Source organism: Oncorhynchus gorbuscha, linkage group LG10 (assembly GCF_021184085.1).
Source record: "Oncorhynchus gorbuscha isolate QuinsamMale2020 ecotype Even-year linkage group LG10, OgorEven_v1.0, whole genome shotgun sequence".
Taxonomy (NCBI): Eukaryota; Metazoa; Chordata; class Actinopteri; order Salmoniformes; family Salmonidae; genus Oncorhynchus; species Oncorhynchus gorbuscha.
The window spans coordinates 73,892,497-73,919,333 of record NC_060182.1 but is presented as its reverse complement, the minus strand read 5'-3'; the positions used below and the strand labels follow the sequence as shown (position 1 = coordinate 73,919,333).

Genomic DNA, 26,837 nt, shown 5'->3' with positions numbered 1-26,837 from the left:
CCTGTATCCCCTTGCTCTGTCATCCGTTCCTGTATCCCCTTGCTCTGTCATCCATTCCTGTATCCCCTTGCTCTGTCATCCGTTCCTGTATCCCCTTGCTCTGTCATCCATTCCTGTATCCCCTTGCTCTGTCATCCATTCCTGTATCCTGTATCCCCTTGCTCTGTCATCCATTCCTGTATCCCCTGTATTGCTCTGTCATCCATTCCTGTATCCCCTTGCTCTGTCTGTCATCTCTGTTCCTGTATCCCCTTGCTCTGTCATCCGTTCCTGTATCCCCTTGCTCTGTCATCCGTTCCTGTATCCCCTTGCTCTGTCATCCGTTCCTGTATCCCCTTGCTCTGTCATCCGTTCCTGTATCCCCTTGCTCTGTCATCCGTTCCTGTATCCCCTTGCTCTGTCATCCGTTCCTGTATCCCCTTGCTCTGTCATCCGTTCCTGTATCCCCTTGCTCTGTCATCCGTTCCTGTATCCCCTTGCTCTGTCATCCGTTCCTGTATCCCCTTGCTCTGTCATCCGTTCCTGTATCCCCTTGCTCTGTCATCCGTTCCTGTATCCCCTTGCTCTGTCATCCGTTCCTGTATCCCCTTGCTCTGTCATCGTTCCTGTATCCCCTCTGTCATCCCCTGTATTGCTCTGTCATCCGTTCCTGTATCCCCTGCTCTGTCATCCCTTGCTCTGTCATCCGTTCCTGTATCCCCTTCTGTCTCTGTCATCCGTCCTGTATCCCCTTGCTCTGTCATCCGTTCCTGTATCCCCTTGCTCTGTCATCCGTTCCTGTATCCCCTTGCTCTGTCATCCCCTGTATTGCTCTGTCATCCGTTCCTGTATCCCCTTGCTCTGTCATCCGTTCCTGTATCCCCTTGCTCTGTCATCCGTTCCTGTATCCCTTGCTCTGTCATCCGTTCCTGTATCCCCTTGCTCTGTCATCCGTTCCTGTATCCCCTTGCTCTGTCCCTCCTGCTCTGTCATCCGTTCCTGTATCCCCTTGCTCTGTCATCCGTTCCTGTATCCCCTTGCTCTGTCATCCGTTCCTGTATCCCCTTGCTCTGTCATCTGTTTAAGCACTTTTTTTGTTCCTTTGCTCTCGTTTTTATTTTGTGTTAAAGAAGCAAGAAAGTTTGAACACCAGCGAGACTGATCATTTCATGTCAATACTTCCATAATGAGGTTATAGTAACCTTGGTGGCTTTCTTGTTTTTATAACTCCGTATAATATACATGTTATATCTTTCAATATATATTCACACTATATATCAGTGTTATCTGTTGTTCTTGAAATGACAAAATACTCTTTGGAAGTTCACATTTAGTGTTTTTTACCACTTTTCTTCTAATCTTGCTCTGCTCCCTCAACTGTCACAGAGTCTCAACCGAGTTTGAAAGAAACGGGAGATTTGAGAGCTCAAGGTGAGGTGTAGGTTGTTGCTTTCTGTTGCCTGATATTCCTGTGACTATAGGCTTGATATCTGTTCACTCTGTCAATTCATAGGGTTTACCCATGCCTCACCTTTTCCCAATGGATGTGGTCTCTGGGTGTGGTTATTTCAGATCATTATGGTTTCCTCATTGAGTGTTGTGCCACTCCTAATGTACATGGTGCTTCATGACCATCTGTTTTTTGCATGCTCTGCTAATTGACCCTTTGATCAACACCTTGCATATTCATGGAATACCCTTTAAAGCAGATTGAAGTAAATACTCTGTTATACAGATAGTAAACTGCACAGCTTTAGTGAATTCAACTTTTTCCTATCTCCTTCCTACCAGTCGCCATGTACCTGGGGATCAGAAAGGGGAAAGTAAAGACAGTGAACCCCGCTCCCTCAGATTCACTTGGAGTATGAGGACCACCAGCTCCATGGAGCCTTGTGACATCATGCGGGAGATACGCAAGGTGCTCGAGGCCAACAATTGTGACTACGAACAGCAAGAGTGTTTCCTGCTGCTCTGTGTCCATGGCGATGCTCAGAACTTGGTTCAATGGGTGATGGAGGTGTGCAAGCTGCCCCGTCTCTCCCTCAATGGTGTGAGATTCAAGAGGATATCAGGCTCATCCATCGCTTTTAAAAACATTGCTTCCAAAGTCGCCAATGAGTTAAAGCTATGAACAAAAAGGGTAAAACTATATCTAGAAAGTATACGCTGTACAATCTTTTTTTTTACAAAATACTGAGTGTGGCAATAATCACGGAATTACTAATAACTACAGTATATAATCTGGTCGTCAGGAGTTGTATATGGTTTGTCATACTGAGAAAATTGACTAAAATAGCATTTGTCTTTGATATTATTTGTCATCTAATGAAAGTTAACCTTTTCAGAGTGAATCTGATTTTCAAGACAGCCACACATTGTTATACACAATTTCTTTAACTTCAAAGAATATATAAGAGGTGGAGTTCATGTAAATGCTCACATGGTAAGATCACCAGTGTCTCAATAAAATTCTGTAAACTTGACTCGTGGCATATTTAAATTCTAATCTGAGGATGTGCAACTTCATCAAAGATGGGAAAGAAAGAAACATGGATTGAAACAGTTTTTTTATTTTCAGATCCACTATCACAATGATAGAGGACCTTGTGAGAGAGTAAGTGCATTCCGGGATAGTGTCACACATTCATTCAGATGGCAAAGGGAAGCAAGATTTTTCACTTCTGGGCAGGCATGATGTTGTCGATAGACTGGCCTTTCTCCAGCTTCTTCTCCATCTCAACCAGCAGCTTGACTCCATCCACAACCATCTGCACCAGCTCCACCTCGGAGAAGCCCAGGCGATCGGCATTGGAGATGTCGAAGGTGCCACCCACAGCTGCGGTGTCCACTCCACCTGAAATAGAGACATCAGAAGAGGGACTGAAGAAAGATTCACCCATTTTGAACATTGTATCGTTTTGGTGCATCTGAGCAATGCTCTATCGATTCCTGGGGTCATTTCATGTTTCCATGTGTATCGGAGCCATCACTGTGCAAGCAGGCAGAAATACAGCCGGTATGATGAGTTTTGCATCATATGAGAACATACAATTCAAAATGGGTGAATATTTCCTCCTTTAACATAGCTACAATAGTCCTTTTAGAGGAATGCTAGAACTATTGCTAGTGTTGGTCATTTTACAGTCATAATGTGCTTGTAAGTTACCCTGAGCAACAGAACAGCAAACAAAATTCGGTATCTGGTTCAGTAATTAAACATTTTCTGTACCTGTTCCACGTTTCTGAAGCCTTAGCCTCTTGAGTACCTCCTCGAATTTGGCGTGCTTGCTCATGTTGGGGATCTTGACGTGGACTCCAGCACGCAGCCCTGTTCCCAGGTTGGATGGGCAGGTGAGCACGTAGCCTAAGTGCTCGTTCCACATGAATGAAGTGCCCTTATCTTTGAACAGGGTTTCAATCTGAGGAAGAGATTTGGGGGGTCAAATAAAGAAGAAAAAGAATACAAACATTGATCATTGCCAGCGTGTTTTCACACATGAATATGGCAAATTATGATTCATATTTCATTATCAAAGCCTTATGAATGTATTCCTCAGATATTCCCTCTCACCTTTGTGAGGCCAGTACAGAAACGGTTGAACACCTCCTTCATGTTGCCACCCTTCTGCATGGAGATGACACGCAGGTGGTCCTCCTCGTTGACCCAAACCAGGAAGGTCTTGGTATCATTGTGCCTTGAAGATTAGAATAAATAAATGTTCTATGGTCCTCTGACAAGGTCATGGACAGTGGCTTATGAAGCCACCGCCAGCATATAAACTATTATGAACTTTTTCCCTTCGACTTAACAAAGATTTAGGAACACCTAGTTTGAGGGTAACTACATTTCCTATCCCTTTTGGCAGTCATTTACTTGAATAGGTTGGACAGGGTAGAAAGTAAGAATGACTTCCGTGAGTAAGAACAAAACCAAATTGTAATGCCTTTGAGGACATCAAGTTTGGGAATGGGAAATCACTGTCTTACCAGATCCCCCTGCCATCGGGCCAGTCCCGGGCCATGCCAGAGGCCAGCAGCAGAGGAGACACTGGCTTATCAAACAGGAAGTGATCATCAATCAGCTGCTGCTGCTCGGCATCTGTCATGTTTTTCAGGGCGTAGTACTTCCCCTTCAGGTCACCGGACAGGGAGTCCAGAGCTGCAGAGGAACAGATGTCAGATACATTGTCTGAGGTTACTGGATGAGACTCCATTACATGGCTTTCACGAATCTGGTGATCACGTTACAACCATACAACTAGCGATGGGGTCCAATCTGGCCCACGGGTGGTTTGAATAAAACCACCTGCGGGTGGGGAAAACTAACCAAATAGAAATGACAGTGGTCTGAGACTGTCCAGCTCGCTAATATTCACAAATTGAAGCTAAACATTCATTCAGGGAGCATCAAATTCCAAAAATGAAAGAGGACCAATTTTTCCAAATGTTGACGGCTGGGAAATATAACCAAATGCAGCTCCCGGGCAAAATGACAGACACCCCTGGTCTAAAGCAATCCTTTCCGGTCAGTAACAGATGTAGAAATACATTCACATAGTTCACCACTAGAGGGGACTCTACGCAGTAATGTTGCATCATGGTCCAGGCATCGTTCTAGAATGGCATCCACTCAGTGCCCCAGCCCCCTTTGGGTGGGTTTAGGTGAGTACCTTCAACAGACATTTTCTCAACGCCCCTTCGCTCTCCACGGCTGCAGTGTGGGGGCAGACAGAACCCCCGGATGCTCCTTCCTGTTCGGACACGGGAGCTAAGGACGTAGTTGGGGTCCAGGTCATCTCCACCCTGTGAAAACAGACACCAAAGTTGAGTTCTGAATTCTCTGTGTTTATCAATACTGGTCAACTTCCCTGCAGTGTACACTGTTGAACATGAGTCTCAAAACACTGTCAACCAGGGAGCCATTTAAAGGGCAGTACCTTCAGGTTGATTGGGTTGAGGTCGGTCTTGTGCTTGTCTGTAGGCTTGTATCCTCCATGTCTGTCCTCAATGATGGGATCCAGCAGCTCCTTGAAGACCTCGTATGTCTCCTCATCTCCAGCCACACATCCCACAGTCATGATGAAGGGATGGCCTGGAATGGGGGAAGAAAAATTCATCCGGGATGGATTCAATTAGGAAACTAATTGTAGAGCGTGACAGATTAAACAGCGACAACCTCACTCAATAGTTTGCCTGTATAGAGCTTGATGAAATGCTGAGTCGATAGACTCCGGATGGGTTAGTTTTACCAGGAATAGCAACCCCTGTCTGAATGACACCATCTATGGTGAAGCCATTGGAGGTGGCATGGTCTGGTCTCTGAGTTTGGTGAACATGTTCTGGGTTAAGACCTTGGCCATATTGTTGTTGTGCTGGCCTAGGTCAGGGAACTCCTCGGGCAACAGACAGCCTCTTGATGGTCTGTTTGACCATTTTATCATTGCTGAACAATAACAAAACACATTCCTACAGGGTAAGGGGAAAGCCACCTGCTATGCTTAAAAAATGCATATGGACACTACTCATTTCCCCTCAAAAATGGTTAGGCTATACTATTTCAGTTCATATGGAGTCACCAGATCATCACTAATTGCAGTGACAACCTATGATGATTTCCATATTGCTAAGTTATTAGTATGGTAGGCTTGACCAATAAGTATTATTCCTAAGTGATGCTTGACCCCTGCTGGATAACAGCAGAAATAAAAAAGGTTATCTGAAACAAATCAATGCCACATTGTGCTTTGAGAGTTTGGTACTGATGCAGGCCAATGTAATACCTGCAACATTCCACTTGAAGACATACTTTCATAGGGTTATATTACCCGTCGGCAAGGTTACCATGCAGAACAAAATGGCATGCCCTCACTAAAAACACATTTAAGAAGCAGAACAGATGGCTTAATGGTTGAAAGCTGCTTGGGTATTTACCTGGGTTATCAATCCCGGTTTGAATGACATCATCCAATGTAAAACCACTGGGCGTTTGTTTGCTCCTCAGACGCTCGTAGATGGCAGGGGTCAAGATCTTGGCCATATGATTATTGTGCTGGCTGAGATCTGGGTACTCCTCACTAGAAGCGTACTTCATCTTTAGCGCGTTGTGGGTGTTTCCGAACGGCATGGCTGATCCCTGGACGCAACACGGAGTGGCGTAAAAACTGGTGAATGTGATCTTGAAAATACTACAAATAGGCATACGACATAACTCAGTCAAATACTTGGTTTTTATCAGGTGCGTGCGAGTGCAAGGCTGAATATGCGCATTGCAAAGTAGCGACCGCACCAATGATGTCCGACCGCAGTCACCGCACTGAACGACAATCAGACGAGTATAGGCAGATGTCGACAGGCAGTTGATAAAGGAAAAATTATGCTTTGTCCTCTGGAGAGGTGGAGTGATGGAACTCCAGTCAAATGCCAACGATTGCGCAGTATCGTCATTCCAATCCGAATAACTATTTTATAGAGCTCTAGACTGGAGTGGTAAATGCGTGTGATCATGTTGGAAATCATAACCAAATCACTCAGACCCTGAAAGAAGAAAATGTAGGGTAGGCTATGCGAGATTGTAACAGACTAAAGCAAGATATTCAAAATAACGGGGTCTCGCGCTCGAACATGGCTACAGACGTTATACAATTGTTTTCATTGTCTATTGTTATCGAAATGTTCACAGAATATGAAAAATAAATATGGATGGCCACAAATAGCCAATAAAATTTCGCCTCTGTTAAAAACCAAGTACTTGCTTAGTCACAATGAGCTGATTTGGGGTTAAAACGACATGCCATTCTGATCAATGAATGTCATCCTGAACGAGTAGAAATAGTGGTCCTACCTGCTGCCGTGGCTGGTCACTACTAGGGGGAAGACACAACGAGACCTATTTTTTCCGACCGTGGCGAGCAATCACTGGTGTTATTTGGCTCTCCCGTGGAAAATGTTCTTGGAGATGGTTCTTTATAGTAGGCGAACTCTGCTCCCATTGGTCAGTATTTGTAGTCCATCTATTTGTCGATTATTAGGCTATACGAGATTGCAGTTTTCATATGTTCCTTTGGTCTTTCTTTACTAATGATGTAGCCTATATCTACCCTGGATTGCTGCTGATGCTATGTATTGGCCATTGAGAGATTTTGAAGCCAGCGGTCGGCCATATTGGCACTTCAGAATGGTCAGAATGGCCTCCATAGGAATGAATGGAATTCTACAGTATTTCAATTAAATTGACAAAATTACACGTATTTAAGTATTTATTATTTTTATAGTGGGGACAATAACATTAGTAATCTAAAAACTAAATACGTTAAGGAAAATATTTGTATTTGTTATTTTTATGTTTAGCTCATATAATATAATTTTTAAGTATGCATTAAGGTGTCTGTAATATATTACATGTGGCAAAAACAAATATGTTTTACAACGGTGTAGAGGAGTGCGGAGATGGTGGTGCGGTGGCTTCAACATAACGCCCCTTATAAGTAATCTAGTGTGTATATAAATCATTGGTAATTACACATTTTCTCTTATTGTATAGCCTGGCTACGGATATCACATAACAACAGTTGAATTTAAATGTGGGATTTTTTTCCACAATGTTAAATTATATGAACTTCTTTGGCCTAACTAGAGCCATATATATATATATATATATATATATATATTTTGTAAAATTGTATTTAACCTTTATTTAACCAGGTAGGCTAGTTGAGAACAAGTTCTCATTTGCAACTGCGACCTGGCCAAGATAAAGCATAGCAATTCGACACATACAACAACACAGAGTTACACATGGAATAAACAAAACATACTGTCAATAATACAGTAGAAAAAAAGAAAACAAAAAGTCTCTATACAGTGAGTGCAAATGAGGTAAGATAAGGGAGTTAAGGCAATAAATAGGCTATGGTGGCGAAGTAATTACAATATAGCAATTAAACACTGGAATGGTAGATGTGCAGAAGATGAATGTGCAAGTAGAGATACTGGCGTGCAAAGAAGCAAGATAAATAAATAAATACAGTATGGGGATGAGGTAGATAGATGGGCTGTTTACAGATGGGCTATGTACAGGTGCAGTGATCTGTGAGCTGCTCTGACAGCTGGTGCTTAAAGCTAGTGAGGGAGATATGAGTCTCCAGCTTCAGTGATTTTTGCAGTTCGTTCCAGTCATTGGCAGCAGAGAACTGGAAGGAAAGACGACCAAAGTAGGAATTGGCTTTGGGGGTGAACAGTGAGATATACCGGCTGGAGCGCGTATATACACAGACTCTGGGCCTAAATAACTGTTCTTTGCTAAAACTGTTTGCAATTCCTAGGGATTCATAAACAAATGTAGGACCATCTTGTGAAAAATGATGATTTACAGAAAATGGATTGTTCGGCCTTTCTTCTTTTTCTTTTACACATATATACCCCCCTAAACCCAAAGAGACAAAAACATAACAACCAAACATACAAAGAAAAAAATCCAACAAAAAATATACATAAAAAGTTTAATATGCAGTCACAGATAGTTAAGCAATAATGCAGATTATGTTCTGTCTTTTTAAGAAATGCCATACGTCATCAACTGGAGCCTGCGCATCTCAGTTTGAGAATAATTTAAAGCGCCGCATTTGTGCGTTTTCATTGATTTATATATCATCTAAACTGCCTCATTCATTGCAGGATTCATGATTACTGTGAAAGCGAATAGTTTAAATGTTTGTGAACAGGAGCCTCGTCTGGTCAGTCTGATGACAAATCCACACGTGAGCTCTGCAGCATTTGAACAGCAAGTAGCAAGTCTTAACTGATCATCAACCTCTCAACATAGCTAGAAGTCACTTCTAAAATCTAATTCAATTTTGCTTTTATAGTTTCAAGTACCTAGTTACATTTGATAAGGTATGTCAACGTTTGCTCGCCGTGACTGTTCATTGACTATAACGAATGGGGTCAGATTTAGCGTCCAACCGTGTTTCCATAAGTAGCTAGCTAACGTAGCGAGCTAGTTAACCATTGAGATACGTTTTCCACAGTGAAGTTGCCGAATATCGGACTTGCAAAATCAAGATTAGCTAGGTATATTTGTTGTTAAGTTAAACTATCGTTAACATAGTTGGTTAACGTTAGCCAAATTGACCAAGCTTAGTTTGCTAGTTAACGGTTTTAAATGTAATTTATCTAACGTTAGCTAGCTACAGTAGCTACCCAGATTGATATGTTAACTTACTAGCGAGCTAACAAAGTATCATAACTAACGTTATATATTTAAAAATTCACAAACGACTTTCCACTTAGTTTCTCCATATTATTGTCCGCCAGTCACACTGAAGTGTCTCCACTGTTCTTATTCGACAATAAACAAACCGTTTAGAATGATTAAATCATACTTGTTTTCAAAACCAATAACAAACGCCGATACAGTGTACGCACATTTAAAAAAATATTTAGCAGATGTTATTGCTGGTGTAGCGAAATGCTTGTGTTCCTAGCTCCAACAGTGCAGTACTATCTAACAATACACACACATCTAAAAGTCAAAATGACCATTTGAATGAGTATAAAAGTAAACAAACCCATTTGGAGGTTGGTTTGGATCATATTTGACAGACCACAATTGTCAATTTAAAAGTACATTTTCAACTCGCATAGAAGAGGCAGGTCTGATTCACTGATTTCACCTAAACTATAAGCTAATGTAGCCCAATACATTGATCAAACTTGTATTTGTATTATTTTGTGAAAAAGATGTTCTGGTTGTAATATGGGAAATCTTCACTAGTTTCCACTCCTTTTGACTTCATTTCTTTGTAGTGAAAACACCTGAAACTTTTCCCTTTGGTTCCCTCTTGTAGACCCCCGTTATAGGAGTCAAACAAGGCCGGCCATGAGTTTTGTAGAGTATTCAGAGTTCATCCAGGAGGGCGACGTTGCAATTATCTTCCTGGGTCATGACTCAATGATGCCGGTCAAGGTGCAGCAGGGTGCCCAAACACAAACACGCTACGGAGTCATCCGCCACTCCAAAGACCTTATAGGCCAGCGCTTTGGCACCAAGGTCACCTGCAGCAAAGGTGGCTGGGTCTATGTGCTGCACCCCACTCCTGAATTGTGGACCCTCAACCTGCCCCACCGCACCCAGATCCTCTACACAACAGACATTGCCAACATCACCATGATGCTGGAGCTCAAGCCTGGCTCTGTTGTCTGTGAATCAGGTGAGAGGGACAAAACCAGCTGTTTTACAACTTTATGTAAGCTACTTTATCTGAGGACATGAGTCATTTTAATCTTTCCATAACTTCACCCATTGCACTAAATAATTGCTTAGCATACTCATAAAGTAGAAATATTACATGTTCCCTGTAAGAGAGGGACACAGATAATGAGAAAACATCTGGAGGAAGTATTTGTCATAGACTAGTGGTAAGCCACTTAAAAACCAAAAGGATAAATGTGACACCAATTATTCTTTGAACAGAGGTCGGTAAGCAAAAGCTCCCGCTCAAGAGCCGAGGTTGGGAAGTGGTTGGGACAACATCACACTTGGTTTACACAAGAGTTTATGAAAGACGTCTGTTTTCATTGGGTCACAGCATCACATTTACATTGAGGCCTGTTGAAGTTATGCTCTTTTAAAGCAGAGAGAAATTAATATTGTGGTTTTACATCCCATTATTAACCTATTCAGTTAAGCAGTCAGTAATTTATGACAATAACCTGAACTAGACTTGAGATGGAACACCGCAGTAGTACCATCTAGAAATATTCCCCGAGTAAGGAGGGTGAACTGGTTGAATTCAATGCAGAAGTAAAGTGATTGTGTGTGGTGGGTGGTTAATGGATGTTGACGCAGCCTGGGCTGTGTACGTGTCTGGCTTGGAGGGTCTGGGGGCAGATGGCTGCTTTTGCTGCAGTGCTTCATCATGTTTAACTGCTGTGCTGTTCCTTCCTTCCCGATTCACGGGTTATAGATGGAACACCAGTAAACTTGTGCGAATTCCCAGATGGCGTATCGATGAACAAAACTGCTTGGTCAGCCCCTGGAGCTGCAACATGTCTGCAGTGTTGTCACATTTATTAGCCTCTTCATGTGGGTGTTTACTTTGCTTTGAAAAAGGTCTGGTTCCCAAATACATGCACAGGGAGCAAAAAGCTAAGGCATTACTACAATGCACCATTGCATGCTGAGTCATTTTTGTTGGTTGGTTTTGAACTTGTGTAATATAATGTAACCTAATTTGAGTGATGAAAATCCCTAATGTACCAACCTGAGTATCACCTGCCCTCATTAGATTTTCATTTTTTTTTTTGACATTGAAACCATGTTTCACTCTGTAGAAAATAAATACTTATTGGATGTCTGGTCAGATGTTATTCCTAAATGTTGATTATAATGGCTGACAAGACTGGAAGCTTATCAACTGATTATATGTAAAAATCTACTTTATTACCTGCTAATACATGAATACTGGATGACGACAATAAGCCTATCTAAGCGATTACTTGTCCAATCTCAGGGGTGACTTATATTTTGTGTCCTGAGTGACTTTGAAGGAGCTATGTAAACAGGCAGTGATTTATCAGTTGGCTGTTCTGAGCACACCATGTGTTGTAGGGGAAATGCACAGTCACATAGATGAATCATCTAGATTGTGCTGAAGGTCGCCATTCTAGCCCCAACCCTAGCAGAAGGTCTCATGTTCTGCTCCTTCACATGTCATTGTTTAATTTCTTCGCTGACCAGGCTCCATCCTGCTGCCAGGAATAGATTAGAACTTTTGATAGGAGTCCCAGGTCAGGGCTGTTTTCATCAACGCTGGCTTTATGGGAAAGCTAATGGGTTCTCACTGCTCAGAGCCTCTGAAGAACATGCCAAATGCGGCTGCCTTGTTATCCAATCAGGTGGCACCCTCGTGATGGGCTGAGTGCCAGTGCTAATGGCCATTTTGTGAGATGGGGAGAGACTTTGGGCTCTTGTCCTGCCGCTCATCCTCCGCAGGCAGCAGAAATGTGCAATGTCTCTTCATTTACATTTTCGTTATTTAGCAGACGCTCTTATTCAGAGTGACTTTGTGCATCCATCTTAAGATATCTAGGTGGGACACCCACATCACAGGCATAGTAAGTACATTTTTTTCTCAATAAAGTAGCTATCAGCGAAGTCAGAGCTAGAAGGGTGTGGTGATTATTTAAGATGCTCTGTGAAGAGGTCGGGTTTCAGGTGCTTTCGGAAGATGGGCAGGGACTGCTGTCCTAGCTTCAGGGGGAAGCTGGTTCCACCATTGTGGTGCCAGGACAGAGAAAAGCTTGGACTGAGCTGAGTAGGAGCTGCCCTCCCATAGAGGTATGAGGGCCAAGAGACCAGCGGTGGCAGAACGGAGTGCTCGGGTTGGGGTGTAGGGTTTGACCATAGGCTGAAGGTAAGGAGGGGTAGTTCCTCTTGCTGCTCCGTAGGTAAGCACCATGGTCTTGTAGTGGATGCGAGCTTTAACTGGAAGCCAGTGGAGTGTGCAGAGGAGCGGGGTGACATGGGTTCTGCGTTCTGGATAAGTTGCAGGGGGTTGATGGCACAAGCAGGGAGCCCAGTCAACAGCGAGTTGCAGTAGTCAAGACGGGAGATGACAAGTGCCTGGACAGTCAATTTCACACATCACCAAACCATACTCACAGATGGTGCTCTATCCCTCGGTCTTGACCTCTTTCGCTCTCATTCAGTCTTTGTCTCTGGCTTTCACATGGCAGGCTTATTAAATTAACAAGGCCACTCAGATTCTGAATAAGATAGAAATGGCATGTCCTCAGTGCATGCCATGCTACAATTTGCAGAACAAATAGGCCTTCACATGTACTTCGTGAGGAATGTTCCTGCTTGGTAGTACCATGGAAGGTGACTAGATGTTTTAGATATTTGCGATTTGAAGCACCTTAGTGCGTAAGAATTGTCATAGTACAAGATCACACACACACACTTGAATAGGATTTGAGCATAGTTGTGAATTAAATTAGGCAGTAAACTACACTGAACAAAAATATAAACACAACACATAAAGCGTTGGTTTCACGAGCTGAAATAAAAGATCCCAAAAATGTTCCATATGGAAGAAAAGCTTAGTTCTCTCAAATTTTGTGCACAAATTTGTTTACATCCCTGTTAGTGAGCATTTCTCCTTTGCCAAGATAATCCATCCACCTGACAGGTGTGGCATATCAAGAAGCTGATTAAACAGCATGATCATTACACAGGTGAACCTTGTGCTTGGGACAATAAAAGGCCACTAAAATGTGCAGTTTTGTCACACAACACAAGCCACAGATGTCTCATGTTTTGAGAGAGTGTGCAATTAGCATGCTGATTGAAGGAATGTCCACCGGAGCAGTTGCCACATAATTGAATGTTAATTTCTCTACCATAAGCTGCCACCAGTGTCCTTTTACATTTTGAACCGAGTGCCCCATGGTGGGTTTATGGTATGGGCAGGCATACAGTGCCTTTGGAAAGTATTCAGACCCCTTGACACATTTTATGTTGCAGCCTTATTCTAAAATGAATGCAATTTTTTCCCCTTATCAATCTACACACAATACCCCATAATGACAAAGCAAAACTAGTTTTTGTCTGTTTTTTTGTTTGTTGTTGCATTACTTTGTTAAAGCACCTTTGGCAGCGATTACAGCCTCAACTTCTTGGGTATGACGCTACAAGCTTAGCACATCAGTATTTGGGGAGTTTCTCCCATTCTTCTCTGCAGATTCTCTCAAGCTCTGTTAGTTTGGATGGGGAGTGTTGCTGCACAGCTATTTTCAGGTCTCTCCAGAGATGTTTGATCGGGTTCAAGTCTGGGCTCTGGCTGGGCCACTCCAAGGACATTCAGAGACTTGTCCCAAAGCCACTCCTGCATTGTCTTGGCTGTGTGCTTAGGGTTGTTGTCCTGTTGGAAGGTGAATCCTGTCTGAGGTCCTGAGTGCTCTGGAGCGGGTTTTCACAAGGATCTCTCTGTACTTTGCTCTTTTCATCTTTCCCTCGATCCTGACGAGTCTCCCAGTCCCTGCTGCCGAAAACATCTCCACAGCATGATGCTGCTAAGTTTCTTTCCAGAAGTGATGCTTGGCTTTCAGGCCAAAGAGTTCCATCTTGGTTTCATCAGACCAAAGAATCTTGTTTCTCATGGTCTGAGTTTCCTTTAGGTGCCTTTTGGCAAACTCTAAACGGGCTGTCATGTGCCTTTTACTGAGGAGTGGCTTCCGTCTGGCCACTCTACCATAAAGGCCTAATTGGTGGAGTGCTGCAGAGATGGTTGTCCTTCTGGAAGGTTCTCCCATTTCCACAGAGGAACTCTGAAGCCCTGTCAGTGACCATTGGGTTCTTGGTCACCTCCCTGACCAAGGCCGTTTTATTTTACCTTTATTTTACTTGGCAAGTCAGTTAAGAACAAATTCTTATTTTCAATGACGGCCTAGGAACAGTGGGTTAACTGCCTGTTCAGGGGCAGAACGACATATTTTGTACCTTGTCAGCTCGGGGATTTGAACTTGCAACCTTTTGGTTACTATTCCAATGCTCTAACCACTCGGCTACCTTGCCGCCATTCTCCCCAGAATGCTCAGTTTGGTCGGGTGACCAGCTCAAGAGTCTTGGAGGTTCCAAATTTCTTCAATTTAAGAATGATGGAGGCCACTGTGTTCTTGGGGACCTTCAATTATGTAGACAGTATTTGGTACCCTTCCCAGATCTGTGCCTCTACACAATCCTGTCTCGAAGCTCTATGGACAATTCCTTCGACCTCATGGCTTGGTTTTTGCTCTGATATGCACTGTCAACTGTGGGACCTTATATAGACAGGTGTGTGCCTTTCCAAATCATGTCCAATCAATTGAATTTACCACAGGTGGACTTCAATCAAGTTGTAGAAACATCTCAAGGATGATCAATGGAAACAGGATGCACCTGAGCTAAATTTCGAGTCTCATAGCAAAGAGTCTGAATACTTATGTAAATATATTTTTTATAAATTTGCAAAAATGCCTAAACCTGTTTTCACTTTGTCATTATGGGGTATTGTGTGTACATTAATGAGGGAATACATTTTAGAATAAGGCTGTAACTTAACAAAATGTGGAAAAATTCAAGGGGTCTGAATACTTCCTGAATGCACTGTAAACTACGGACATCAAAGACATTTTTTATCGATGGCAATTTGAATGCACATAGATATGTGACAAGATCCTGAGGCTCATTGTTGTGTCATTCATCCACCTCCATCACCTCATGTTTCAGCATGATAATGCACATATATGTACACAATTCCTGGAAGCTGAAAATATCCCAGTTCTTTCATGGCCTACATGCTCACCAGGCATGTCACCAATTGAGCAAGTTTGGAACGCTCTGATTATCGTGTATGACAGTGTGTTCCAGTTTCCACCAATATCCAGGAACTTCCCTAGACATTGAAGAGGAGTGGGACAACATTCCACTGGCCACAATCAACAGCCTGATCAACTCTATGCAAAGGAGATGTTGGGCTGCATGAGGCAAATGGTGATCGAACCAGGCACTGACTGGTTTTCTGATCCACACCCCTACTTAAAAAAAAGAAAAGTGTTTCTGACCAACAGATGCATATCTTTATTCCCAGTCATGTGAAATCCATAGACTAATGAATTTATTTCAATTGACTGATTTCCTTATATGAACTGTAACTCAGTAAAATCTTTTGAAATTGTTGTGTGTTTTATATTTTTGTTCAGTATACAAAGCCTTGGAAATGGTTTACCATGCAGCACTACCCACACACAGCATCATCATAGTATTGTGGTCCTTCTGTAGCTCAGTTGGTAGAGCATGGCGCTTGTAACGCCAGGGTAGTGGGTTCGATCCCCGGGACCACCCATACGTAGAATGTATGCACACATGACTGTAAGTCGCTTTGGATAAAAGCGTCTGCTAAATGGCATATATTATATTATTATTATCCTTTCCTTCAGACCCTTCATATACAGTTGTTGTTTAGACCAATCACTTGTGATCCCGTTGAAGGTCCAAGAGAGACTCAGTAGTACAGCTCTCAGCCCCTCTGCTGTGCCCCTGGCTCTGTCAGTCATCCGGTTAGTCGACTGCTGTGGCGTTAGCAAGTCAATGTACCGCTGTGGGGTAAACATTGCCCCCATTGTTGCCATGAGAACAAAAGCAGCAGTGACGCAATTTCAGGAGCACTGTAGCCCATCGCCATGTTCCCCTGCCTTGTCACATGATCACTTCAGATGCGATCAGACACGACTGCAGTTGTTGTGGTTATGACACTCCAAGGTTTGATTACACTTTTGATGCTTGCACAACTGTACTACTGTACATCAGACACGTTGATTGAGTATAATGACATGAAAATGGAAGCACTTCTGTATTGATCTGTTTTCTACATTTTTCTCAGTTGTTGTGAACGCCCTAGTCATCTATAACAGGATTTCCCAAACTCAGTCCTGACCTTTTGCCCTAGCACTACAAAGCAGATTCAAATAATCAAAGCTTGATGATGAGTTGGTCATTTGAATCAGCGGTGTGCTAGGGCAAAAACCAAAACGTGCACCGGGGGGCAGGACTGAGTTTGGGAAACACTGATTCATGACACCACCACTGCTACTAGTCTCATAACCCATTACATTCCCTGTATGTTTTGTTTGTAGGCACGGGCAGCGGCTCTCTGTCCCACGCCATCCTGCGCACCATCGCTCCTACTGGTCATCTACACACTGTGGAGTTCCACCAGCAGCGTGCTGAGAAAGCAGCTGAGGAGTTCAGGGAGCACCGCGTAGGCCACCTGGTCACCGTCCGCAACCAGGACGTCTGCAAGGAGGGCTTTGGAGTGACTGGGGTTGCAGACGCTGTCTTCCTGGACATCCCCTCCCCCTGGGAGGCCATCAAACATGCCAAGAATGCCATGAAGAGACAGGGTAAGAAGGGGTGTGCGTGTGTAGAAGCAGCCAGGAACGTATTCCAGAGAACATGACTTTGGCTTGTCCACTCATGAATCCCAGCCAGCCTTTGTTCCCTGGCTGTGCAATGTAGTACAGTCAGTGCCATATTGGATATTGATCCGGGTCAGCAGAGCTCTCATTAAATGTGCCCTTGGCTCAGCTCATGCTTGTTCCTCTCTGTTACTTCCTTGTCACATGGATGCAGAATAACGTGACCTGACTAAAGAGCATGCAGTGGTCTCCATAGAGATCAGGACCCATGTACAGTGGGGACAAGCCTGGGCAAGTTGGCAGCTTTGTGGGGTGGTCAGTATGTGTGTGTGCGTGACTGTATAGGCTAAAGGTGGGACATGGGTAGAATACATCACAAGGTTATGAAGTATTCACATAGTGCCCTAGGCTAGTACAGTTACTTACTTAGGATCACTGGTTTATAAACAGCTTTATAAAATATTTGTATAATCCCATGGTGCATAAACAGATGGAATGTGGGACATGGACTAGTAACGGTGCAGAGAGACTCCAGCACCCTTTCCTACCTTCTCTCCCGTGGTAGACTGTTCACTCCTCCCTTCTATGGTTTTAACGTCTGCGTTTTCCTCTCTCTAGCTATCCGACTCCCCCTTACACACAGAGCCACAAGCAAACAGACAGATATCTGGATGTAGGATCAGTCTCATGACCATACAGGGTTATGTGCTGCAGGGAGGTAGTGTGCGTCTCCTTTAGGCAAGGCACAATTTTGTTCCCTCTCTTCAGGGCTGAGACACTGTAGTCCCAGTCTCTCTCACACTCCTCTAGAGGACTGGACACTATGGAGCCGTCTCTCTCCATGTTTCAGCCAAGGGCATCTAGCATTTGACCTGTCAATTATACCGCCCTTGTGAGCTTCACATGCTCCACTACAGTCCTTGTGTAACCACTAATAAAGGAGATTTCCGTGCATTTTCCTTTCCCTGCTTTAGATTTGGTCTGTAGTATTTGGGAACCAGGGTAAGAGGAAGAATGTGGAGCAGAGGAAATGGCTGCCTTTTTTTCTCTAATTCTTTTCATTATTTGGCCAGTGGCCTGCACCTTTTATTTAGAGAAGCTGTGCTCAGAGGACCCTAGATCCTGGCACAAACCCTCATGCCCCCCACACACCCCCTCTGTTTGCCAAAGACATGGGGCCGATTGGGGCTGTGTTTTGAGCTTTCCAGAGAGAAGTGCTGCTCCTATTTGTCAATGGAACGTCTTATCTGAGAGATCCCAAGTTTCCAACACTAGACATTGGCTGTGTCCGAAATCTGGCTTGTCTATTACTTACTTAAACTGCGTAATGTACTAATCGTACTACATACCATTTAGAATGTACTGTTTAGTGAAATCGAATGCAGTAAGAAAGGAATATCAGCATACTAGGCTCATCCTTCTGAGAGTACGTCATCTTATACCCTGACTACACGACGCGAGCGACGCAAAATATATTTAGAAATCTGTTACTCAATTATTGCACCCACACTGCTCGCGCGCGTCAATGAGCATCTGCGATGCCAAGGGCTAAAATAGAAGTCCTTTCTATTCCTGACGCAGATCGCGCTGCCTGTCCTGCCTCTCCCATCTCCTCATTGGTTTATAGAAGCAGGTACACACGTGGCATCTTCTCATTGGTTTTACTCGCGTGGGTGATGGAAAGACTAACTGTGTTGCCGGTGTCGTGGTAATACTATGAAAGTTTAGATGCCAATCACAATATAAGGTCAAAGATCGAAAAAGCCTGGAAGGAGAGATGACTAGAAACAATTTGGTTGACCGTTTTATGTGTGGATTAATTGTCGGAGTAGAAGACCTAAACAACCTAATGTTTATAACGCAGAACAAATTAACTAGCACCAGCAAGCTAACTAAATAGGACAAATTAGCTAGCAAGTGCAAGCTAACTAGCTAAATTGCCATAAATGTTTCATGCTTTTCGACCTGTCCCCAAATTAATATAAATGGTTCGGAGTTTGTTTTGATATTTTAACCTGCGTGTCGTGATCGCGTTTGGTGTAGGGCACATATGTCAGAGTCAAGGCCCGCGGGCCACATCCGGCCCGCGAGAAGGTTTTTTACGGCCCCTGGGATGATCTTGATTTGTTATTAGAACCGGCCCGCAGACCGCAGCAAGCCGGCAGCCCGCAGATCTTTTACACGCACCAATACTACATTTCCCACAATGCAACGGTGACGCACCGAGCAGTAGGCTGCTTCATTTCAATATTTATTGGCACAGCAGTTGTCAGCATCACAGTAAAATTAACTTTCAGATACCCATCAAAAATGGCAAAACGGAAGGTGGACACTGAGAACCGGGGGTTTCAAACAAGGTGGGAGTCGGAGTATTTGTTCACGGAGGTAGCTGGAAAACCTGTGTGTCTTCTGTGTGGAGAAAGTGTGGCGGTACTGAAAGAGTATAATCTGAGACGACATTATGAAACGAAACACGCGGACAAAAACAAGAATATGGACATGGAACAAAGGCTACAAAAGGCAGAGGAATTAAAACGAGGCCTCAAATCTCGACAGGCTCTGTTCAAAAAAGCCAAATCACAAGGCCAGGCTGCTGTCAAGGCCAGTTTTATTTTGGCAGAAGAGATCGCTAAATCAGCCCGGCCATTTACGGAGGGGGATTTCATCAAAAACTGCATGATTAAAGTTTGTGACGAAGTTTGCCCAGAAAAAAGGCAACTCTTTTTAAATGTGAGTCTGAGCAGAAACACCATTGCCGAGAGAGTAGACCAGTTGTCCATCAATCTAAAAGAGCAGCTTGTGAAAAAGGGAAAAGATTTCATTGCATATTCCTTGGCTGTGGATGAGAGCACCGACATTTCTGACATTGCCCAGTTGTCAATTTTCATCCGCGGAGTGGACTCCAGCCTAAGCGTGACAGAGGAGTTTTTGGCTTTACGTCCTATGCATGGCACAACTACGGGGCATGATTTGTATGAAGAGGTGTCAAGATGTGTAAATGAGATGGAGCTGCCTTGGGAAAAACTCGTGGGTTTGACAACCGACGGAGCACCTGCGATGTGTGGACACAGGAGCGGACTGGTGGCAAAGATACGGGAAAAGATGCAAGAGGAAAACGCGACAGGTGAGCTGACAGCTTATCATTGTATCATACACCAGGAAGCGTTGTGCGGTAAAGCCTTGAAAATGGAGCATGTAATGAGCATCATCACGCGCACAGTTAACTTTATCAGAGCCAAAGGTTTGAATCACCGCCAGTTCAAGGCATTTCTGACGGAGTTAGAAACGGAGCATGGTGATTTGCCTTATCACACAGAGGTGCGATGGCTAAGCCAGGGAAAGGTGCTTCAAAGATGTTTCGAGCTTCGTGAGGAGATTTGTCTGTTCTTGGACAGCAAAGGGAAAGACACAACACAACTCCGAGACGAAATGTTTCTGTGTGAAATGGCTTTTCTGTGTGACATTACGAGTCATCTGAATGCAATGAACTTGCAGCTGCAGGGTCGGGATCGTGTCATCTCTGATATGTACAGTACAGTGAAGGCATTTAAAACCAAGTTGAGTGGATGATAGAAAATTGCTATTATTGTTTTTTTCTTTGAAGTAAATTTAGCCCACTTTTGCTAAAATAGAAAATATAGGCTACTGATGGTGCCTTGAATACCGGTTTCTTTCATTTAATGTTCATGTTATGGGGATTTTTATATAAAGGAAATTTGTCTTTTGTGTCTGTTGAAAATTAAAGATTACTGACAGAGCCATAAGAAAATATTGCTTTATTTATCTGATCATATTGGAATATATTTGTTAGGTTTTCAGTAGGTTCAATTAGGTTCACTAGACTATATGCGTCATTTAAAAAATTTTCAATGAACATTCGAACAGTCCGGCCCTCGGCTTGTAGCTAAATTTTTTATTTGGCCCTCCGTCCATTTGACTTTGACACCCCTGGTGTAGGGGGACAACAGAAATGTATGCACGATGGCGCGTGCAGCCGGTTTGGATTTTAATGCACAATTGCGTTGATTCCCGCCATTCGTTGATTTTTAGTACAGTGTAACCCCTCAGCTGGTGTCAGACACACATGGGTCTCGAAAGACAATTCTCTTCCTCAATAGTGTGCAGCTAATTCTCAATAGTGTGCAGTATGACATCCTGGCATTTAAAGCATACTACAGTTTCAGAATTTCACATACCATAAACATTTATTTTTTCGCCTATCCAAAATGCCTGCTATTTGTAATGCAAGTACAGGTATTCAGACGTGGCCACTAGTTTTTCAAAGGTCTTGTCTAGTAAGGCATATCTTACTTTACTTCAACTTTGTGTGTGTGTGTGTACTTGTCACATACTAGTAAATGTCTGCATGTGTTGCTTGCTGGATTCGTTAGGCTAAAAAGCCACCTCACTTTGTAGATTTAACGATAAATTCTTTGATTTTGGCTTGTGTAATAGATGTGTGATTTAGACAACATTCTTTCCTCAAGTCTGTCAAGGTTCTTGAAGATATTTAATGATGTGTGTAGGCTGTTTCTCTGGATATTTTAGCCCAGTGGAAACGCATGCATAGTCTTGTGTGTTTGTGATTCTACCCACTCGTATTGCATTCTGCTTCATCTTTCAGATCTGCGTATTACAACACTGGTCCTGTGACTGATTTCTTGTCACCATAGAAGCAAAACATGCGCACAAACACAATCTCCTCCCTGGAGCCTGAGTGTTGCACGTCCAGATTTTGGCCAGAGAGGAGGAGGAGGTGGTGGAGGTAGACTAGAGAGCAGGAGGAGGAGACGATTCTAGTGATCCTGGGTTAAGTGGATCTGCTGTGATCCTGTTAAACTACGCTAATGAGTGGCAGGGCTGTCCCTCTCTCCCACTCCACCTGTCCTAGTCCTGCTCCAACTGCTTTACCCCATCTGTCCTTACACAACCCTCTGTTATCCTTATTAGGCCTGGCCACACAGAACGTCCCTGTTTAATGATGAGGGCACTTGACAATTCCTGACAGTCTCAGGACTGCTTAGACTGTTGGGGCTTTTAAAGCAGGCCTTAAAGATGAAAAGTCTAAGCAGTACATTTGTTTTTTTTTGTGCGCCATTTCTATGTTTCCCATTCCTAACTTTAGTTTTTACTTCTTTTACTTTTGATTTTGTACACCAGCTGAAAATAAAATGTTTGTTATTGAAAATATATTTCACTGCGGTTTAAATGGTACAATGATTCTCTACATTCTGGGTGCTTATTTTGTCACATAAACTGAAATTAGGTGAACTGTTAGAATTTTAGCAACCAGGAATTGGTGGGGCAATTTCTGCATATTGCACCATTGACTCATCTTGATCGGCTGGCCTACCCTTCCTTGAAGACTTTTATGAGATAAAATATAATGTAAAAAAATAGATATAGAATTGATTTTCTCTTATTTAAATGCACTTTGAAATTATTTGTATGTTGCTATGGTGATGACCCTTGTTGACCAGTGGTTGATTGAGAGAAGCAGAAGAGGTGGAGCTAGTGGTGACCAGGTTGTCGACAACACAAATCCAGAAAGTGTGTGAGAGCCATTGTTCAAGGCATTCGACAACTAGCTAGTCAAAACATCTGAGGCAAGGCAGCCTTGGTCAGAATGCAAGGCTATCTCAGATGTTAAACTAAACACGGATCATGTGTATAGCATTTTACTCCTTGCTTTTAAAATGGTTGACTTGCTTCTTCTGTGGTCAACATAACACACAAGAACAATAAGATGTTTATGATTAGGCCAATATTTCGTTGTTGTGGATATCTAAAAATCTTTGGCTTTGTAAATCTCTTGACGTGTTTGATGTCAGCATTGGAATCCAATTCACCAGCCGAGTCTGTCTTGTGAATCACAATATGCCTCTTAAAGGTGGCTAGAGGAGTGTCCAAAATCTCCATTAGGGATGAATAAACCAAACTCTGGAAGTTTACATAGATACTGCCAAAAGTAAAGTGTGTGAGATTAAAACGGAATAACTGACTCAATAACTGGCTCTCCTTTTCTCTGCTTATTTGTCCTCTCTCTGTCCCCACCCCTTTCTCTATTCTGTCATCTCCTTCTGTCCCCACCCCTTTCTCTATTCTGTCATCTCCTTCTGTCCCCACCCCTTTCTCTATTCTGTCATCTCCTTCTGTCCCCACCCCTTTCTCTATTCTGTCATCTCCTTCTGTCCCCACCCCTTTCTCTATTCTGTCATCTCCTTCTGTCCCCACCCCTTTCTCTATTCTGTCATCTCCTTCTGTCCCCACCCCTTTCTCTATTCTGTCATCTCCTTCTGTCCCCACCCCTTTCTCTATTCTGTCATCTCCTTCTGTCCCCACCCCTTTCTCTATTCTGTCATCTCCTTCTGTCCCCACCCCTTTCTCTATTCTGTCATCTCCTTCTGTCCCCACCCCTTTCTCTATTCTGTCATCTCCTTCTGTCCCCACCCCTTTCTCTATTCTGTCATCTCCTTCTGTCCCCACCCCTTTCTCTATTCTGTCATCTCCTTCTGTCCCCACCCCTTTCTCTATTCTGTCATCTCCTTCTGTCCCCACCCCTTTCTCTATTCTGTCATCTCCTTCTGTCCCCACCCCTTTCTCTATTCTGTCATCTCCTTCTGTCCCCACCCCTTTCTCTATTCTGTCATCTCCTTCTGTCCCCACCCCTTTCTCTATTCTGTCATCTCCTTCTGTCCCCACCCCTTTCTCTATTCTGTCATCTCCTTCTGTCCCCACCCCTTTCTCTATTCTGTCATCTCCTTCTGTCCCCACCCCTTTCTCTATTCTGTCATCTCCTTCTGTCCCCACCCCTTTCTCTATTCTGTCATCTCCTTCTGTCCCCACCCCTTTCTCTATTCTGTCATCTCCTTCTGTCCCCACCCCTTTCTCTATTCTGTCATCTCCTTCTGTCCCCACCCCTTTCTCTATTCTGTCATCTCCTTCTGTCCCCACCCCTTTCTCTATTCTGTCATCTCCTTCTGTCCCCACCTCTCTCTCTCTGCAGGGGGTCGTGTGTGCTCCTTCTCCCCGTGTATTGAGCAGGTGCAGAAGACTGTTGAGGCGCTGGCTGATGAGGGTTTCCAGGAGATCAGCACTCTAGAGGTTCTGTTACGGGTGCATGACGTGCGCTCAATCACACTCCCCTTGCCGGACTTTGGGTCCGACCAGCCCTTGGAGACCCCGACTGACACCCGAGTCCCTAGCAATGCTTCTGTTCTCTGTAAGACAACCACGCCGCCCAGGGACATGGCAGGGCACACTGGCTACCTTACCTTCGCCACCAAACCCTCTGTGTAGAGGACTGACTGCTGGAGGTTGGAGTGGGCAGAGACTGTTGTCTAGGAGTCTATGGCTGGGGAACTACACAAGGTCTAAATGCAGTGCTGATGACTTGAGACCTAACCTGACACGGGTGGAAAACCTGCTCAGACTGATATACTGTACTTTACCTTCCTTTCCGCTGCTCAGCTAAAACTCGACATTTCAGTCGACAGCTGACATCCTTTTGGAGAGAGACATGATTGAGAAATTGCTGCCGTTTTAGGCTATTTCCAGTGTCTTTCGTAGACTTTGATGAATGTATACACACAAACCCACACATCCCTAACACACTTTAACAGAGGGAGGAAGAGCGGGCTAAGTGGGATTCTATAAATGGGCTGCTGATTGCTGAGGGTCTCTACACAGGGCTGTGAAGAGCTGTCTAAGAGGTTTGCTCTTAGTCTGTCATGTACAATCGCTCTAATCACGCTACTGATATGTTCTTGCATCATTCAGGATTGAAATAATAGTATCTTATCCCCCGTTGTTACTCAGTTTATCTCTCTCTCGGGGACAGTTTTTTTGTTGCAATTTTTACATTTGTAGAATGGTGGGAGAAATTGTGTTTTGTCTCAGCTGAGGGGGATGCTGTAACAAGGCTAAATAAACACCTTACCGTTCTTCCTACTGCCCTCTGCTTGTGATGTTTTCTTTAACTATGGTCTGCTATTATCGTCATTGCTGGATGGCCGGTGGCTCCAGACCAAAAAAGGCAGAGAAATGGCAGCCGTTCTAGGCTGGGAGGAGGAGATGTTCTCCACTGCTCTTTCTCTTTGTAAGAGACTGTAAACCTCACTCTTTGATTGGTGGGATATTTTTTATTGAACCTTTATTTTTAATGCTGAAACCAAGGTCTCTTTTCCATATTAGCCCAGTATAGCGCCACAATACACAAACATTAAACTACACATTCATATATACAAAAGACATGTTATTATACACAAACACAATCATAAAAAATACATTCTTCTGTAAAAAGGTCCCCTAACAACCTGAAATGTTCTAGAGGCAATATTTGTATTGTAGATCATTCCAGGAAATTGATGTCTGATTTGCCTAACTCATCTAGACACCAAAGGTGTCTCTAGAGTTAACCAGCCCTTTGAACGGGTTTGGTAACTTGACATTTTAAATCTTAACAGTGATGTTAGGTTAATCGGAAGTTGTGGAGCAGGACTTTGAAACAAAAAGAGAGTGATGTGATCTACATGACTTCAAAGAGGTCCACCCAACCTTTATGTAAAGAATACAGTGATGAGTAATAAAACTCTCCTGTGATAAAAAGAAGGGCGCTTTGAAAAACGTCTGCCAAGTGTTTAAGCATAATCAAGAACATATAGAAAGGTTGGCTGCACAATCTGCTAACTAGAGAGAGACTAAATCTGTTTATGTAAATCTTAATTTCTTAAACTCAGTCATATGTTTTTTTAAACAATAAATCATTGTCAATCCAAATGAGAGCATTGTCTCACCTGCAGTCTGGTGTCATCAGCCTGTCCCCAGCTAAAGGAGGTCTAATCTGGAGGACAGAAACTGGGAATAGCAGCTCTGAGCCCCTGGAAATCCTGCCCTTAATCAGCTTGTCATTTGCCCTGCTGAGCTGAGTTGTGGTACTAACTAATCGGTTACATTACCAGCTAAAGTATTGTATTCGGATTACAAATACTTTTGAAAAACACTTAAGGTTTTCATTGAAATGTACAGCGGTGTGTCATCCGCATAGCAGTTAAAGTTAACATTATGTTTTTGAATGATATCGCCAAGAGGTAAAATATATATAGTAAAAACAATAGTGGTCCTAAAACGGAACCTTGAGGAACACCGACATTTACAGTCGATTTGTCAGAGGACAAACCATTCACAGAGACAAACTGATATATTTCCGACAGATAAGATCTAAACCAGGCCAGAACTTGTCCGTGTAGACCAATTTGGGTTTCCAATCTCTCCAAAAGAATGTGGTGATCGATGGTATCAAAAGCAGCACTAAGGTCTCGGAGTACGAGGACAGATGCAAAGCCTCGGTCTGATGCCATTAAAAAGTCATTTACCACTTTCACAAGTGCAGTCTCGGTGCTATGATGGGGTCTAAAACCAGACTGAAGCATTTCGTATACATTGTTTGTCTTCAGGAAGGCAGTGAGTTGCTGCGCAACAGCCTTTTCAAAAATTTTTGAGAGGAATGGAAGATTCGATATAGGCTGATAGTTTTTGATATTTTCTGGGTCAAGGTTTGGCTTTTTCAAGAGAGGCTTTATTACTGCCACTTTTAGTGAGTTTGGTACACATCCGGTGGATAGAAGTTCATGAATGTATTACTGCTGAAGTGAAAGCCATCCTCACTTGGGGAATGCTGCTTTTTAGTTAGCTTTGCGACAGTATCAAAAATAAATTTGACTGTTCTTACTTTCCTCAATTAAGTTGGAAAAATAGGATGATTGAGCAGCAGTAAGGGCTCTTCGATACTGCACGGTACTGTCTTTCCAAGCTAGTCGGAAGACTTCCAGTTTGGTGTGGCGCCATTTCCGTTCCAATTTTCTGGAAGCTTGCTTCAGAGCTCGGGTATTTTCTGTATACCA

At 43.3% G+C, this 26,837-nt stretch overlaps 3 protein-coding genes across 14 annotated transcripts in view; 2 read left to right on the top strand and 1 right to left on the bottom strand.

Moving 5' to 3' along the window:
• LOC124046541 (MAP/microtubule affinity-regulating kinase 3-like) overlaps positions 1-2,462 on the top strand; it is a 37,818-nt gene extending 35,356 nt beyond the window's left edge. For 4 of the 12 annotated variants that reach the window (XM_046367020.1, XM_046367017.1, XM_046367019.1 and 1 more), the window contains exons 16-17: positions 1,366-1,410; positions 1,771-2,462. In XM_046367020.1, coding sequence (XP_046222976.1) covers positions 1,366-1,410; positions 1,771-2,110 — 385 coding nt within the window. In that variant the 3' untranslated portion in view covers positions 2,111-2,462. The remainder of the gene's footprint in view (positions 1-1,365; positions 1,411-1,770) is intronic. The other 8 variants (XM_046367028.1, XM_046367025.1, XM_046367024.1 and 5 more) reach the window with 3 other exon arrangements.
• Positions 2,463-2,533: 71 nt separating this feature from the next.
• LOC124046544 (creatine kinase, testis isozyme-like) lies at positions 2,534-6,977 on the bottom strand. Its single transcript, XM_046367031.1, has 8 exons — positions 6,821-6,977; positions 5,911-6,112; positions 4,917-5,071; positions 4,650-4,782; positions 3,967-4,138; positions 3,551-3,674; positions 3,209-3,398; positions 2,534-2,833 (listed from the first exon to the last, which is right to left on the bottom strand). Exons 2-8 carry the CDS (start codon positions 6,101-6,103, stop codon positions 2,655-2,657), a joined length of 1,146 nt encoding a protein of 381 aa, XP_046222987.1. The 5' UTR covers positions 6,104-6,112; positions 6,821-6,977; the 3' UTR covers positions 2,534-2,654.
• A 1,623-nt stretch (positions 6,978-8,600) lies between these two features.
• On the top strand, positions 8,601-24,885 carry LOC124046540 (tRNA (adenine(58)-N(1))-methyltransferase catalytic subunit TRMT61A-like). Its single transcript, XM_046367015.1, has 4 exons — positions 8,601-8,871; positions 9,825-10,187; positions 16,654-16,920; positions 23,942-24,885. Exons 2-4 carry the CDS (start codon positions 9,857-9,859, stop codon positions 24,232-24,234), a joined length of 891 nt encoding a protein of 296 aa, XP_046222971.1. The 5' UTR covers positions 8,601-8,871; positions 9,825-9,856; the 3' UTR covers positions 24,235-24,885.
• Positions 24,886-26,837: the final 1,952 nt, after the last annotated feature.

What these genes read in the sequence shown, in the direction of transcription:
- LOC124046544 (XM_046367031.1), bottom strand. Translation starts at nt 6,103, where the DNA reads ATGCCGTTCGGAAACACCCACAACGCGCTAAAGATGAAGTACGCTTCT. An exon ending in AACCGGGATTGATAACCCAG is followed by an intron (nt 5,072 to 5,910) that starts GTAAATACCCAA and finishes CCCCCATTCCAG; the next exon opens with GCCATCCCTTCATCATGACT. An exon ending in TGAGAAAATGTCTGTTGAAG is followed by an intron (nt 4,139 to 4,649) that starts GTACTCACCTAA and finishes GTTCCTCTGCAG; the next exon opens with CTCTGGACTCCCTGTCCGGT.
- LOC124046540 (XM_046367015.1), top strand. Translation starts at nt 9,857, where the DNA reads ATGAGTTTTGTAGAGTATTCAGAGTTCATCCAGGAGGGCGACGTTGCA. An exon ending in CTCTGTTGTCTGTGAATCAG is followed by an intron (nt 10,188 to 16,653) that starts GTGAGAGGGACA and finishes TTTTGTTTGTAG; the next exon opens with GCACGGGCAGCGGCTCTCTG. An exon ending in GAATGCCATGAAGAGACAGG is followed by an intron (nt 16,921 to 23,941) that starts GTAAGAAGGGGT and finishes CTCTCTCTGCAG; the next exon opens with GGGGTCGTGTGTGCTCCTTC.